The 17,520-nt window shown below is 38.9% G+C and overlaps 1 protein-coding gene across 2 annotated transcripts in view; it reads right to left on the bottom strand.

The window, feature by feature from the left end:
• LOC309860995 (uncharacterized protein) overlaps positions 1-17,520 on the bottom strand; it is a 65,954-nt gene that overhangs the window by 46,614 nt on the left and 1,820 nt on the right. The window contains exons 2-4 of one of the 2 annotated variants that reach the window (XM_082723391.1): positions 14,153-14,254; positions 11,609-11,734; positions 4,338-4,494 (exon numbers count right to left, since the gene is read on the bottom strand). In XM_082723391.1, the coding sequence (XP_082579517.1) occupies positions 4,338-4,494; positions 11,609-11,734; positions 14,153-14,254 (385 nt within the window). The remainder of the gene's footprint in view (positions 1-4,337; positions 4,495-11,608; positions 11,735-14,152; positions 14,255-17,520) is intronic. The other variant, XM_082723392.1, reaches the window with a different exon arrangement.

Below are 17,520 nucleotides of genomic sequence, written 5' to 3'. Positions count from 1 at the left end.
GTCACAGAGGGAAGGGGATCCACATGGACAGAGACGATATACCTCCCTAAGGGCCATTAACTGGAAATAACAGAGCAGGCCTCACCCTTCGCTTTCAATGGCCCCCGAGCTTCCAGAAACATGTATCTTGCAGTACCGGGCACAGATCAGAAGCGTGGAGTCCAGGGAGATAAACTAGTAGATATACACTATTCTTTCAGGGAAGGTAATGTCTCCCATAAAGTTCCTTTTAACTTTTAAGGAATGGCTGAGTTAAGAAACCGTTTAAAACTCATTACCTATGACCATTAAGTGATAGTACATTTTGGTTCAGCTTGTCTTGCTACAGAGCGAGAGCCTTCATGGGTGTCTTAATTTTTCCGACTTTAATATAGACATTTTCCCCATGCCAGGGAGAAATAGTTTGCAAGGTTTTGTGGAGGAAAAAAAAAAAGTGTGAGACAATATTGCACCATCAACACTCACATAAAATGAAGTTCTTAGCCAACAAACTTGAGGACTTGACAATAAATGATCTACCCTTTCAGGAGCAAGATTGTGATTTTGCTATTAACAACTCTTGGCCAAGATGTACAGTCCTATTTTCCACTTGTGATCTGCCATTTTCACACATAATCTCCAATTTATTTGATGTCCTGCTAAGTATAATTTAACTCTCTTCTTTCTTTTTATTGTTAGTTCATTACTATATTTGACTTCTATAAATCTAAACTAAAAAATGAACCATAGCGGTACAAGCCTTTCTCAAGAAACAAGAAAGGTCTCAGGTACACAACCTAACCCTACACCTAAAGGAGCTGGAGAAAGAACAAGAAAGAAACCCTAAGCCCAGCAGGAGAAGAGAAATCATAAAGATCAGAGCAGAAATCAATGAAATAGAAACCAAAAAAACAATAGAACAAATCAACGAAACTAGGAGCTGGTTCTTTGAAAGAATTAATAAAATTGATAAACCCCTGGCCTGACTTATCAAAAAGAAAAGAGAAAGGACCCAAATAAATAAAATCATGAATGAAAGAGGAGAGATCACAACTAACACCAAAGAAATACAAACTATTATAAGAACATACTATGAGCAACTCTATGCCAACAAATTTGACAATCTGGAAGAAATGGATGTATTCCTAGAAACATATAAACTACCACAACTGAACCAGGAAGAAATAGAAAGCCTGAACAGACCCATAACCAGTAAGGAGATTGAAACAGTCATTAAAAATCTCCAAACAAACAAAAGCCCAGGGCCAGACGGCTTCCCGGGGGAATTCTACCAAACATTTAAAGAAGAAATAATTCCTATTCTCCTGAAACTGTTCCAAAAAATAGAAATGGAAGGAAAACTTCCAAACTCATTTTATGAGGCCAGCATCACCTTGATCCCAAAACCAGGCAAGGATCCCACCAAAAAAGAGAGCTATAGACCGATATCCTTGATGAACACAGATGCAAAAATACTCAACAAAATACTAGCCAATAGGATTCAACAGTACATTAAAAGGATTATTCACCACGACCAAGTGGGATTTATTCCAGGGCTGCAAGGTTGGTTCAACATCCGCAAATCAGTCAATGTGATACAACACATCAATAAAAGAAAGAACAAGAACCATATGATACTCTCAATAGATGCTGAAAAAGCATTTGACAAAGTACAGCATCCCTTCCTGATCAAAACTCTTCAAAATGTAGGGATAGAGGGCACATACCTCAATATCATCAAAGCCATCTATGAAAAACCCACCGCAAATATCATTCTCAATGGATAAAAACTGAAAGCTTTTCCGCTAAAGTCAGGAACTCGGCAGGGATGTCCATTATCACCACTGCTATTCAACATAGTACTAGAGGTCCTAGCCTCAGCAATCAGACAACAAAAGGAAATTAAAGGCATCCAAATCGGCAAAGAAGAAGTCAAATTATCACTCTTCGCAGATGATATGATACTATATGTGGAAAACCCAAAAGACTCCACTCCAAAACTGCTAGAACTTATACAGGAATTCAGTAAAGTGTCAGGATATAAAAATCAATGCACAGAAATCAGTTGCATTTCTCTACACCAACAGCAAGACAGAAGAAAGAGAAATTAAGGAGTCAATCCCATTTACAATTGCATCCAAAACCATAAGATACCTAGGAATAAACCTAACCAAAGAGGCACAGAATCTATACTCAGAAAACTATAAAGTACTCATGAAAGAAATTGAGGAAGACACAAAGAAATGGAAAAATGTTCCATGCTCCTGGATTGGAAGAATAAATATTGTGAAAATGTCTATGCTACCTAAAGCAATCTACACATTTAATGCAATTCCTATCAAAGTACCATCCATCTTTTTCAAAGAAATGGAACAAATAATGCTAAAATTTATATGGAACCAGAAAAGACCTCAAATAGCCAAAGGGATATTGAAAAAGAAAGCCAACGTTGGTGGCATCACAATTCCGGACTTCAAGCTCTATTACAAAGCTGTCATCATCAAGACAGCATGGTACTGGCACAAAAACAGACACATAGATCAATGGAACAGAATAGAGAGCCCAGAAATAGACCCTCAAATCTATGGTCAACTCATCTTCGACAAAGCAGGAAAGAATGTCCAATGGAAAAAAGACAGCCTCTTCAATAAATGGTGCTGGGAAAATTGGACAGCCACATGCAGGAAAATGAAATTGGACCATTTCCTTACACCACACACAAAAATAGACTCAAAATGGATGAAGGACCTCAATGTGCGAAAGGAATCCATCATAATCCTTGAGGAGAACACGGGCAGCAACCTCTTTGACCTCTGCCACAGCAACATCTTCCTAGGAACAACGCAAAAGGCAAGGAGCAAGGGAAAAAATGAACTATTGGGATTTCATCAAGATCAAAAGCTTTTGCACAGCAAAGGAAACAGTTAACAAAATCAAAAAGACAACTGACAGAATGGGAGAAGATATTTGCAAACGACATATCAGATAAAGGACTTGTGTCCAGAATATATAAAGAACTTAGCAAACTCAACACCCAAAGAACAAATAATCCAATCAAGAAATGGGCAGAGGACTTGAACAGACATTTCTGCAAAGAAGACATCCAGATGGCCAGCAGACACATGAAAACGTGCTCCATATCACTCGGCATCAGGAAATACAAATCAAAACCACAATGAGATATCACCTCACACCAGTCAGAATGGCTAAAATCAACAAGTCAAGAAATGACAGATGCTGGCGAGGATGCGGAGAAAGGGGAACCCTCCTACACTGTTGGTGGGAATGCAAGCTGGTGCAGCCACTCTGGAAAACAGCATGGAGGTTCCTCAAAATGTTGAAAATAGAACTGCCCTATGACCCAGCAATTGCACTATTGGGTATTTACCCTAAAGATACAAATGTAGTGATCCAAAGGGGCACATGCACCTGAATGTTTATAGCAGCAATGTCCACAATAGCCAAACTATGGAAAGAACCTAGATGTCCATCAACAGATGAATGGATCAAGAAGATGTGGTATATATACACAATGGAATACTATGCAGCCATCAAAAGAAATGAAATCTTGCCATTTGCGACAACATGGATGGAACTAGAGCATATCATGCTTAGTGAAATAAGTCAAGCAGAGAAAGACAACTATCATATGATCTCCCTGATATGAGGAAGTGGTGATGCAACATGGAGGCTTAAGTGGGTACGAGAAGAATAAATGAAACAAGATGGGATTGGGAGGGAGACAAACCATAAGTGACTCTTAATCTCACAAAACAAACTGAGGGTTGCTGGGGGGAGGGGGCTTGGGAGAAGGGGGTGGGATTATGGACATTGGGGAGGGTATGTGCTTTGGTGAGTGCTGTGAAGTGTGTAAACCTGGTGATTCACAGACCTGTACCCCTGGGGATAAAAATATATGTTTATAAAAAATAAAAAATTAAAAAAAAATAAAAATAAAATAAATAAATAAATAAATAAATAAATAAATAAAAAGTGAAGCATAGATGTGTATAGATATACATCAAGTAGAGAGGTCTGTCAATATTTTCTTTGATCACTGCCAAACAGTGCAGTGATAAGATTCCCAAAATGACCTTGTGCTTATATTTAATTTTCAGAAAACACACTCTAACAATTATGGCATAACTTCTACAAATACCCACTGTTGCTACCTCCCAGGAAACCATGAAAAGTCAGCTTGAAAAAAACATGTTTTGGAAATATTTGAAGGGAAAATTGTTTCCACTTAATATCTACAGACAACAGAATCGAACATGATTTTAAGCCCATAACAATGCCAGAAAATGTACTTATCTAAGTAGATTCTCAGGTACAAAACAGGACCATTAAAACTTTACCTTTTTGGAGTACCTGGGTAGCTCAGTGGGTTAAAGCCTCTGTCTTCGGCTTGGGTCATGATTCCAGGGTCCTGGGATGGAGCCTGGCATTGGGCTCTCTGCTCAGCGGGGTCCTGCTTCCCCTCCACTCGGCTGCCTCTCTGCCTACTTATAATCTCTGTCAAACAAAAAAATAAAATCTTTAAAAAAAATAAATAAACTTTACCTTTTCTGTAAACTTAAAGTTGGGACCACTAACCACTCCGTCCACTTTACTCCCTTCAGCGAGCAACTCTTAGAGAATAGGGTATCCAGAAAGTTATGAAAGTTTACTCTTCATAGATCTTCAATCAAGAAAACAGCCTTATCTCTGGCCAGTTTATAAGTAGTTCTCTAATTGTAGAGAATCCCCTAAACCAGCCATAAAGCCTAATCGATCCCTAGAATTTATATAAATTAGATACTGATCTCAGAGGATTTCTGGCAGCCTGAACTATACTTGCCAGTAAGCAGTAAGCTTCTGATACTATGAAACTGATACTATGAAACTAAGGAACTCTGTCCTTCCTCAAATTCCTCAAATTAGCAAATACTATAGCACTCCAAAGCAATACTGAATTCTAGTAAGGACTGCTGAAATTTTCTTGAACTTTCAGTATTAAAACCAGGCAAGGCCCCCAGACAAAAAAAAAGCTGGGGGACTCATTTTCCACAACTTGCACCGTAGGCACACAATTCAAACTTGTGTCTTAATAGAACAACAAATGTTGACAGGTTTTAGACAATGTTGTTAGGGCGACAGTGCCATAGTCCTCTTCTGTGACCTGCCCCATACCTATGGCTTTCAGCAACTCATTGTCCACTGTTCCATCAGGGAGGTAATAAAGGCCGTTAATAGCCTTGGAAGAAAGCAATGATTAGATGCAGAATATTCTGACAAATACATTTTGTTTCATGTTATATCACGAAATTTAATCAGTTATTTAGCTGGCTCTTCTAAGACTACTTCCTCTGACCTTTCCACAGCGCATGCAGTGCCTTAGGATAGAAGGAATTCCTCACTGAGTTTTCCATGTTACTGCAGTACAATAGGTGTCACAGTGAAAGCCGATCAGTCTGCATAGGAAAATGTTTTTCCAAAGGAGTTGAAGGACTCACACTCTGCATGGTGCTTTTCTTTCTCATTAAGCCTGACATTTCAGTGCTTTGTTGCAAATTAAAAACACATGATTGCCCTGGACTGTCAGTGTGAAGTTTTGCTCAATACACAGAACACATTGCAGAAAAAAAAAAAAAAAGAAAGAAAAAAAAAGAAACAGAAAAAGAAAAAGAAAGAAAGAGAGAGAGAAAGAAAGCAAGACCCCACTGAGCAGAGAACCCAATGCCGGGCTCGATCCCAGGACCCTGGAATCATGAGTGGGTGACAGAGTTCTTTAAAGTGTACTTGGGAGCTAAGGTTCACTTTATGACCATGACCAAGTAGCAGCAAGAGCTGAGCCAGTTTTCAGACAGCTGTGGGCAGCTGCTAGACTACTGACTACCAGACCGGCCTACAAGATAGATAGATCTGAGAGGACTTCAACCAGAGCACCAAGCACATTTGCTTTGTCTACTCTTCATTCCAAATTAGCCTGCCTTTTCCACAGGCAAAGGTTTTGTTTAAGTTCTGTGATTTACATTTTGACCCCCATTTCAAACAATTATCTGCTTCATTCTTACAAGTGGGGATCTAACCAGAGAGTGCTGGCAAGCCCCTGGAAAAACAGAACAATGGTCTGTTAGGGGTGGGATGGCTGTTGGATCCAGTGAAACTATCATTATGATGGAAGGCTTGCATTGGCTCTGGAAGTTGAAAGGGTGAGAGCACAGGCACAAGTCACTGGGATCTTTTCATACAGTCTTACATCTCTTTTGTTTTACTGATAGATGTCGAAAATTAGTGTGTATTTTTTGTAAACATAACAGTTGTTGCCCTATTTAGGAACTACACCAGAATCGGGAATGCTACTCTGAAAAAGTACTTGGAGATCGCCCGCGGAAATTATCATAATCAATTTGTCAACATTAATGCTGACATACCTATTAAGTTTCCATTAGGTATACAGATACACATTTAGAAATACAACAAATTTTTGATTCCTATAATTAAAATAGAATTTTCTCATGTAAAATACTCATTTATATGTCACCGAAGCCTCTTGTAGAACGTACTAGGAAATACATTTCTATTTAATTTACTTATTTATTTACCCTTAGAAATAATAGGCATGTGGGGCGCCTGGGTGGCTCAGTGGGTTAAGCCGCTGCCTTCGGCTCAGGTCATGATCTCAGGGTCCTGGGATCGAGTCCCGCATCGGGCTCTCTGCTCAGCAGGAAGCCTGCTTCCCTCTCTCTCTCTGCCTGCCTCTCCATCTACTTGTGATTTCTCTCTGTCAAATAAATAAATAAAATCTTTAAAAAAAAAAAAAAAGAAATAATAGGCATGTATCCAGTGAGGCAAGTTATAAGAGCCAGAAAAATCATGTTCTGAGTATAAATAGCCTATTCTACTATATGTGATAAATAGCTACACCAGATTAATTTAAGAGAGCTCTACAAAGATGGTCTGAGAGATACAATAGTCTCATTATTTTATTTTATTTTTTTTTAATATAATTTATTTTTTATAAACATATATTTTTATCCCCAGGGGTACAGGTCTGTGAATCACCAGGTTTACACACTTCACAGCACTCACCAAAGCACATACCCTCCCCAATGTCCATAATACCACCCCCTTCTCCCAAACCCCCTCCCCCCAGCAACCCTCAGTTTGTTTTGTGAGATTAAGAGTCACTTATGGTTTGTCTCCCTCCCAATCCCATCTTGTTTCATTTATTCTTCTCGTACCCACTTAAGCCCCCATGTTGCATCACCACTTCCTCATATCAGGGAGATCATATGATAGTTGTCTTTCTCCGCTTGACTTATTTCGCTAAGCATGATACGCTCTAGTTCCATCCATGTTGTTGCAAATGGCAAGATTTCATTAGTCTCATTATTTTATAATTAATGGATTTAACATCACTTTATAATTTCTATTTCTACATTTTTCCCCTTCACCTGGATGTAAGTATGCCCAAAATTTAGGAATCAAATTTACTTTAACAAGTATGAGATGTTCCTATTTGTTTTTAAACATAATTGCTCCCTAAAAAACATGTAACATAGTAACACGTAACGTAACACGTAACATAAAAAGAATTCAAATGCTAGGTAGAATATCTGCATTTTGCAATTCATGTCATCTCTGGTAAGAAAGCATTCGCAAATTATATCCGTTAAAATAAAGGAGTGACAGTTTAATAAGCTAATATTATTTAGGGAATTAATCAACATGGTCCATTGGCTACCCATGGCTATGTAGCAAAATGAGTGGCTGAAAGCGATGAACATTTATTACCTCCCAATTTCTGTGGACTGCAGGTGCAGCTTAGCTTGGTGCCTCTGGCTCAGGCTCTTTGATGAAATTATAGTTAAGCTGTTGCCTACGGCCATGTTCTTACCACAAGACTGGATTGGGAAGATGCCCTTTCAGTGTGGATCCTGAGGCTGTTGGCAGGTCTCAGGACACTCACATCCCAGTGCACGTGTCCCTCCCTGCACCTCTGCCTCACAACACAGCGACTTGTTTCTGCACAGAGTAAGTGATCCAAGAAAGAAGAAGAGAATGTCCAAAATGGAAGCCATAGTCTTTTCTCACACAGTCTTGGTAGTGAATCCCATACTGCTTACTATATTCTTTTATTTTTTTTAAGATTTATTTGTGCGAGTAAGACAGAACCCAAGGGAAGAGCAGAGGGAGAACACAGACTCTGCACGCTGCTATGGGTATGGAGCCTGATGCATGGCTTGATCTCAGGACTCTGAGATCATGACCTCAGTGGAAACGAAGAGTTCTGCACTCAGCTGAGTGCCCTACTACGTTCTTTTCATGAGGAAGTCTGTAAGTCCAGCTCACACTCAAGGGAAAGGGGCTGAACTAGAGGGTGTGGATCAGCCACATAATATATATAAATAATATAATATACTATTTATATAAAATATATATTTATATAAAATTATAAAATTTATATAAATTTATATATTATATATAAATTTATGTATTTTATATTTATATGTAAATTTATATGTGTGTTTATATATATTTATATATAAATTTATATATATTTATTTACATAAAATATATAAATGGTATATTATAATATATTATTTATATATTATGTGGCTGAAATATATATTTTATATATATAAATATATAAACAATACATATTATATATATATCAATGATATTTAGTTATTAGCCATGGGATCAGATCCCATGACAAGGGATCATCTGGGTGAAGGCAGAGATGCCTTTCACATAGTGTGTTGAAACTCTCTTGAAAATATATCCCTTAGGTCTTGGTTCTGTTTAATCAGCAGCTATTTCTAGTTTGTAGTAATTTATTCAAATATTCTGTATCAATATGGTATCTCATTAATACCAATACTGGACTGAAGGCTCCACTAAGTACATTTAAATATAATGTTTTACTCCAAATAGAGTAAGTTATGTCTCCTGATGTGGGCCATTTCTCATGCTGTAAAAAATGAATCTGAACTTAATACACTACATACAATTGCCGTCCAGTGGAATTCTTAATTATCAAACACTTGCTAAAGGCCCTTAGATTGTTTGGAAATGAGATTATGAAATCCTCCAGTAAAGTCTTAGTAAGCTCCAGTTTGAATCATAAATCAAAGCTGATGAAGAATAACTTCCATTTCAGTTTGGCAAGAATACTTTTCTGGTTCAGCGGAAGGGGATTAAAGTATGGATGGAAACAGACAGAAAATATAAAAGACCTGGAAAAGTTGATTTGATCTAGATCTACCATTGCCTCAGTTTTTTTTTTAATAAAAGAGGGAAAAACAAAAGCATCAATCAAAAATGGGTTATACCATCTATACTTGCCATTCCGATAGCTGTCATTCAATTGTTATTTCTCAAGGTAGAAAGTTTTACTCAAATCCTCCTCCAAATTACTTATATTGTTTTTATACAGGCATCATCAAGGATTGAATTTCAAATCCAATAATGAGTCACCACTTGTGGCCCTTCACAGTAAATGGAAGGATCTTTTCTATACATTCCATATTGGGCTGTTACATTTTCGGCTCTTACGTGAGACATAACTAATGGTATCAGATCGTCAGAATCACATCGGATCCCAACAGCCAATTTTTTTTTTTAAAGATTTTATTTATTTATTAGACAGAGATCACAAGTAGGTAGAGAGGTAGGCAGAGAGAGAGAGAGGGAAGCAGGCTCCCCACTGAGCAGAGAGCCCAATGTGGGGCTTGATCCCAGGACCCCGAGATCATGACATGAGCCAAAACCAAGTGTTGGCTGCCCAAATGACTGAGCCACCCAGGAGAACCTGATGAGTGTTTCTGACCATGGTGCAAGGTGATGGCAGATGAGTGTGTGCATGCGTATTCCACAGTGTGGCAGAGCATATGTACAAGTGCAGGACTGGTGCCGTTTCTTGTCATGAGACAACAGGACTTAGAGTGTTACCAGAAGTGACCTGAGCTCCCCAAACATGCAGCTCTGTGAAGTGCCAATGTCTTCGTGTATGAAGTGGCACATGGATGAGTAAGGCTCTATATGAAGGTGCACCCCTCTCAGGGTGTACCAATTTTCCACAATTTGGCTTAGTGTGAGGTAATTAAACCAGGTGATTGGTGTGAGGGGATGTAAATTCCGTATGGCATTAGTGTGTAAATGGGTGAGTCTGATTGTGTGAAGGAGTGAGGGTATAAGGGCATAGCTGCACCCTCACATACAAGAGAATGGGAAGATTGATGAAGAATGAAGGCATGTCTAAAAGCAAAGGGAAGGAGAAATGGGACCATAACTGGTAGGAAGGCAGACAGATGCAGGAGTGTGTGTGAGGATAGGAGTTCATGCTCACCTGAGGGGGAAGACTATGATGAAAGGCCCACACCAGCACAGTGCTCTTCCTGACCCCCAGCTGTCCCCATACTCTCACGAGTAACTGGGTCCTAACCCTGGAGGCACATTCCCATTTGTCCCTCTGCAGAGCCTTCAGTCTTAGTGCCTCTGCCCTGAAGCCCTCTTTAGATTTTTAAGTGGAGAATAAATTAGAGGGCTTGGGCTGAACAGCTCAGTTGTACCTCCCATCCATGCTCAGACCCCACCTGTGTATTTCCCTTACCATCCTCATTAGCATGAATCAGCTTAGATAGAGAGGAGACACAGGAGAAGTACTGTGAGGCAGAGGACTTTTCTTCTGCTGCCTCAACACCAGGAGGGACCATGGCAGAGGAGTTAGGCTGAGCCGCATCCTCTTGAGTCTTCCTCTTGAATTCCGGTGAATGGAATAAAAATAAAACAATATATTGAGATGCGGCATTTTCTGGAGTCTGTATCCTTTCAAAAGAGCCACATTGAGCGAACACTCTAAGTTAGACAACATTATCACACATGACACTTGCTCTCACAGAAATTGATTTTCTCAGTAGAAAACTCTAGTATTAAGGTGAGTTTACCTATTAAAACTTCACTTACTCCCAAAGAGAAGTAAATAACAATGATCAAAATTGCATTTATGGTGGATGCCCATAATACTGAATACCTTGCATGTGGGATTTCTGGAGATGTGTAAAGAACACTGAATATGTAGAAAGAACCATGTCTGTAAAATAGTATGGAGTCACTAAAGTTGGATATTTTCAGCTTGATTTTCCTCAGGAGAAACTGTAATTAAGGAGCATGGGGTACAGGTTTTATGAAGAACTCTGCATGTGTATCTATCTACTTCTATGTTGGTGTCTATCTATACACACATATATATGTAGAGAGAGAGGATAGATAAAACGATATTATAGATATAGACAAAATAAATTTTCAGGGCTTCCTGGGAATCCTGGTGCTGGAGATGTTCAAATTAAGACTTCACAAACTTGCCCCAAACTCCTCTTCCAGAATTGTATTTCTATATTTATCTTAGAGTTTTAATCTTCCCATTCAGATCCTTTAAGAGCGCCTTCCAAAGAAGACAGGGATCCTGACATGGTACATTTTTGCCTATTATTTAAGAACAGAGACCTTGGGCAGTCCTTGAGCAAAGGGGTCGTTTATGGCCATAGCTGAGCATGGGCACTTAATTCTAATTTTGAGTTAACATGCTGCCTCACCTCCCTGCCGGATTCCCCTTCAGACCAACCTCTCCCCTACCACATACCACAGCGAACGAGCTTGTCTGCAGGCACACAGGAGTATTGTGAGTTTGCATCTGCTGCCATCTGGGCATGGCCTTGGGCCAACTCAGAGGGTCCAGGTAAAACATCTTCAGATGTGTTTAAAACTTCTGGGAAAGAGAAGGAAAAGCAGACAAGTGACTTTATTTTATTTTTTTCCTTCACTAAACATTCAAGAAATAGCATGTACAATAACCCACACGGCACATGTCCCCATGAAGATTATAGTCCAGCTTCCGTTCAAAGTTCTAAAATCTAGGTATCTGAAAACATTTTCTGGAATGAAATGTCTGGTTACCTCTGAAAGCCTTATGTTGTTTTCTGCCATGGATCAGAGGCTCAAATTCTTGCCTAGGACATGATAATAAGGTGCCGGCACTCTCACTATTCTGTTTATCACAAGAATAAATTCAGAGCATGTCAGTAAAGGTCTTTGGTCTGCCAGCTGTGGTTTATGATATGAAAGTCCTGTTGCTTCCTGAGAGGGTTTGAATTTACAGGAAGGAACTGACAGACTTCCACTGATGCTCCTTGGCCTCCTCTTTCAGGTATCTGGGTCGGACCTTACCTGAGGGCTCTGCTGCACAGCTCTGCGGGACCAGGGTTCCCAAGGCTGACTCCAGGCCACACCTCCCCACTTTGGGCACAGCTCCCCTCTGAGGAGCTATGACTGCCAAATGGCTCAGCTGTCACTTGGCCCACTTGGTGGTGTCACCCTCCTCACATCCTCACACACTATTCTGATTAATTTTTGCATCTATACTCACTGTACACATAAGCCTACCTCTAAACCTTACCAATGAACAGCGAAATTCTCGGCTGTTGGTTATTTCCCTGGTAAAATATGTGTATTTCTAGGATCATCTCGATCTCTGCCATGAATTTAAACATATCACAAAAATCACCGGTTAGTTTTTCTTCCTCCTAATCTACATTTCCAAACTTAACGTTCAGGAAATAGGTCCATTTTTGTTCTTTAGAAAATAACTAAAATATACTAAGTCTTCTCCTGGGTTTAAAAACTTCAGGGAATCTTATAACTCAACTTTATTTCACAAAATGCACCTACTTTTTCTCTTTGGTCACTGGAAAGTGTCTGATAGGTCATGTTGGTTTTGGAATGAGACAATTCAGTGGGGGTGCTGTATTTTCTAGGGACTTAGTATGTGTGCCATGTTAGTGAACACAGTCTGATGTATGTGTCTGTCACGTGTCCTCAACAATTTTATGCAGAGAATATAGAGGTGACATGGCCATTGCATGTGAAGGTAGCATGAGCGTCGTGGGTGACACTGCAGCATCCTTCTAGAGACGTACAGCAGTACGTCTTCCCTGTATGACAAGTGACCTGTGTGTCACATAGTATAAAGTTTAAGTAGTTGCAGAGTATCTATTTGGTTTGTGAGTGAAGTATGGAGCTGGGTGATTTTGTGATAACTGCTGAGATTGGGAAAGCAATACACACTGACCATGTGAACGAAGGATGTGGCACTTCATGTGAGCTCCTTGATTGTGGAATTACATGGGGGTTCTAGGGGACTGGAAACGGGAGTTTTATAAAATGTTAAATGACTGTATTGGCTGTGTGCATTGTTAATGAGAAATTAAAAAGTCCTACAAGAGTGAGATTATTTGTGTGAGTTCAACATTAGAGTGGCTAAGGAAGGACATTAGAGAAAGCAAACTTGAGGAATGCATATGCTGCAAAATGAGATGTAAATGTTCAAGACATGAGGATCTGAGATTATGAGTGTGTCTGAGAGTGCAAGGATATGGGAGTGGAGAAGGAGAAATTCAGGGATGAGTGTAAACGGGTAAATATGAGAGGACACTGGGTTAAGTCCAGCAGTGGGTGTGACGGAATAAAGATTTCTGTGTTTTTATGAGGGTAGGAGGTTACTAGAGGGAGAAAACTAAGGACGCGTTCAAATCTCTCCCCTTCTCCACCCATGAAAGGATATATGCTAAGGAGCTCACTCTTCAGAGAAGAGAAGGGAAATATGGCCCTGTTTTGATAACCTTGCATTTGGGGTATTTGTCTTTTTTGAGACTTCCCTTGAATCGCCAGGCTGCTGTTTTTTGTTTTCTTTTTTTTTGTTTTGTTTTGTTGTTTTTTTTTTCAGTTTTCAAGAATGCACTTTTTATTATTAACATATAATGTATTATTATATGTTTTAACATATAATGTATTATATATAACATATAATGTATTATTTGTACAGGTCTGTGAATCCTCAGGCTTACACATTTCACAGCACCCACCACAGCATATACCCTCCCCAACATTCACAACCCAGCCACCTCATCCCTACCCTCCACCCCCAGCAACCCTCAGTTTGTTATTCAGATGCACTTCCTCCTAGACAAGGAAAAGACCTTGCATTTTCAGTGGGGTCCAGACATGGTTTTGAATCAGCTTACATCTCTCATCTATCAGTGGGTAGACAGCTAATGCTCAGCTGAACCCTCAGCCATACTTACAATTCCCTTGGCCACCCCCGACCTCCAGTTCAGGCCTCTCTACTTACGAGTACTCTTACTGCCTGATACACCTGAGAAAATGGCATTGTTTCCTTCTTGCTGGGTATTAGGACCAGGCTCTGCAGCAGCGTCTGGCTCCGTTATGATTTCTATAAATTGAATTAAAGTTAAGGAGATATATCCAATATTTCATACATCCAATGCAACTGATTGCTCACTCTATGCCAGACACACATGGACACTATGGTCTCTTTTCTAGCCAAAGCTCCAAAGTAAAAGTCCTGGACAATATTTCTTTGTCCCAAGTGTTGATGGCTAGATGGACATAATATATGTACTTTGTCTTTATGGGATCCCGAGAGTGTGTCCTGGATCTGTGCTATCACAGAGCACAGTCAATGTATTTTAATATTTGTTTACCTGACTATACATACATCACTGTATGAGTTTTACTTTAGCTGTTACAGGCTGAATAATGCCTCAACCAAAGATGCCCATATCCTGTCACCAGAATCTGTAATGTTACCTTATAAGAACCAAGGGACTTTGTAGATATTATTAAATTAAGGACCCTGAGATGGGGAGATTATTTCTGATTAGATGGGTGGTTCCATATGCCATATTTTAGACTTCTGACGTCTAGAACTATGACAGAACACATTTTTGTTGTCTTTAATCCACTAAGTTTGTGGTCATTTGTTAAATCATTTGATAGCTAATAATATATTAATAAATAATATTATATATTATAATATATATTATATATATAAATTATATAAAATAATAAGTATATATAAATAATATATAATAAGTATATTAAACTAAGGATCCCCACATAAACCAGATGGGTGGGGAGGTTTTCCAAATAGGTAGGCTCTATTTACCCAATTTTCTTTGTTTTCTGAGTACCAGAATTTGAGCCAATGGTGCTACCCACTCTTTGTGCAAAATAAGGAGCCTGGAACACTTGAACTCCCAGTCATATTGTATGTGATTGTCATCTAGTACTTCAGTTACACCTGTTTTCTTATCATCGCTCAATTAGTGATCACTGATTTGTGTGTAAATCATCAAAACCGATCTACATTCAGAGACTTCTCAGCTCACCTTTTGTTCCTGTGTTCCATTTCATCTTTCTGAAATGATTCAGTGTTTTTAGCACTTTATATTTTATTTTTTCTACTTTTTATCTGAAGAATGTCTTTTTCCACCCTTATTCTTTACGAAGTGACTGTTCTTTGCCTTCAGCACATTATTTTGTATTGTCATTAGGTTTCAACAACTGTTGTCTGACAAATCACTATTCAATTGTGTGCTTCTTTCCGTTTGCTTCTTTGTTACTGAGTTTCTGAATGGTGGTTTTAGTGTACTTAGGTGTGGATTTATTTTTGCCTTTCCTATAATGAGCTTCCAAATGTTTCCTGATTCCAAGGATTCGTATCTTCCGTTGTTTTAGAAAAATTGGCAATTATCTATTTGTCTTACTTTCTTTTACTCTTCACAAATCTCAGTTTGATATGTCATACTTTCACATTTTATCCTCATTTATCCTAATCCCTCTTTCATATTCTATTCATCTCTCTGATTTATATTTGAACGTAATTCCCTAGCTCTATCCTTCCAAGTCATAAATTTTCTTTTCACTTGTGTTGAATGTGATGTTTAACTCATCCACATTTTTTATACTTTCTAGAACATTATTTTTCTCCTCTAAAACTTTAGAATTTTTAAATATTTTTTCTTGGTAGTGTTTTATGACATTACATCTTTAATAACTATAAACATTCTTATCTACCATCCCTATAGTACTGTTCAATTAAATGATCTTCTTTGATGCCAAACCTAAATGCTCAGTGTTTGCATAATCTGACTTAGATTGTGTGCTTTGTAGTTTTAGGCTGAGTTCACGTTCAGGAAGTCATTACCATAGGACACTTAACATGGATGACTATCAATTTGGAGCTTTTACGTATTCTACAGTCAGCTATTTCTAGAGTACCACAAGCTATGGTTTAATTTTACACTTATTCTCCCCTTGTAAGTTGAACTGACACTACAGCAATTGTGAACACCGTGCCTAAGAATTCTCCCTCTTCCCTCAATAAATAATATCGTCCCCCAAAATGTAGGCACACAGTTCCTCTCTACCCACTAAAGGTGAAAAGTGTTTGTAATGAGTTCCTATTGACGGTACAGAATCAGGAGCCTCATATTCCCAAATCAGGGCAGAGAAAAAGATTATAACTGGGCCTCATGTGTACCTTTCTCCCTCTGGCTTTGGAGAGATGTTGAGCTGGATGTCTATAGGTCTATTCAAACCCCCTATACCCTCCTCTGCCTGGACTTGAAATGCCCTTCCTTTCTCCTTACCAGAGAATGAGGAGTGATAGGAATTTTCTGATTCAGAATATTCACTTTCTGACTCATCATCTGAAGGATAGTCTTCCAATTAGTGGCCAGGTTGTGGATATTTGTGGGACTTTGATGGTCCTAAAAAATTGAACAAAAGTCATAAAAACAGCTGGTCCCATTCTGTTCTCCTCTTACACTCTTGTCCCTTATCTACTATCCCCACTCTCCCCATCCCCCATGGAAATACTTATTTTGCCCTAAATAGTTATCTTTAGTATTGGCGAAGAATTGGCCTATTGTACTATCCTGTCTTTCTGTCTGAATGCTGCTACCATGGCTCATGATAGACATTCACTCATGGCTCATGAGGTTAGGATTTTCAGTACCATTTGCCTTCCTTCACATCTGTTATCCTTTTACCCTCTGCGTTCTGAACTCCTAGAGATTTATAACCTCAAATGAGACAAGCAATGAAGTTTTATTTTTGAAGAACCTATTCCTCACTGTTATGTCAGTGTTTCTGTTGCCACGGCAAATAAACAAGCTCACTGCTCCCTAGTTAACTGTTTAATAATACCATCATTTCCTATGGGTGTGTCTGATACGTGTACTGGGCACCTGTTGTATCATGATGGTGTGATGGATGTAAGGTGCTTTGTGTGTGAAAGTTCCTAACACGTTGGTTCAAACAGGGCCAGGGCCTAATGTGTAACAGCTCTGGTGTTTGTGAATCTGAATATGGGGTGAATTTTGTGTGACTGATCATGGTATGCATGCTTTATGTGTTTTAGTTTTGCACATATCCACATGTGTAGATTCCACATCCTGTGACTATGGATTTGTGGGGTATATAGGTTGTTACAGGATTTAGATGTACCAGAAAATTATTAGGAATACTGTCTTTGAGAGTAGAATTGGCATATTTGTGTAATCTCAGGGGAATAATGAAAGAACATTAGAGGACGTAAAAGTCAAAAGTTGTAAGAGAAAGAACATATGAGCTTTGAGACCGTGTAAAGATCTAAAGGAAATGGAGGTGTAGAGAAGATTGTGTAAGAAAATA

This window comes from Mustela nivalis, assembly GCF_964662115.1.
Source record: "Mustela nivalis genome assembly, chromosome: 3".
In the NCBI taxonomy this organism is placed as follows: domain Eukaryota; kingdom Metazoa; phylum Chordata; class Mammalia; order Carnivora; family Mustelidae; genus Mustela; species Mustela nivalis.
The sequence above is the reverse complement of the archived record's forward strand: the minus strand, read 5'-3'. Positions and strand labels throughout refer to the sequence as shown.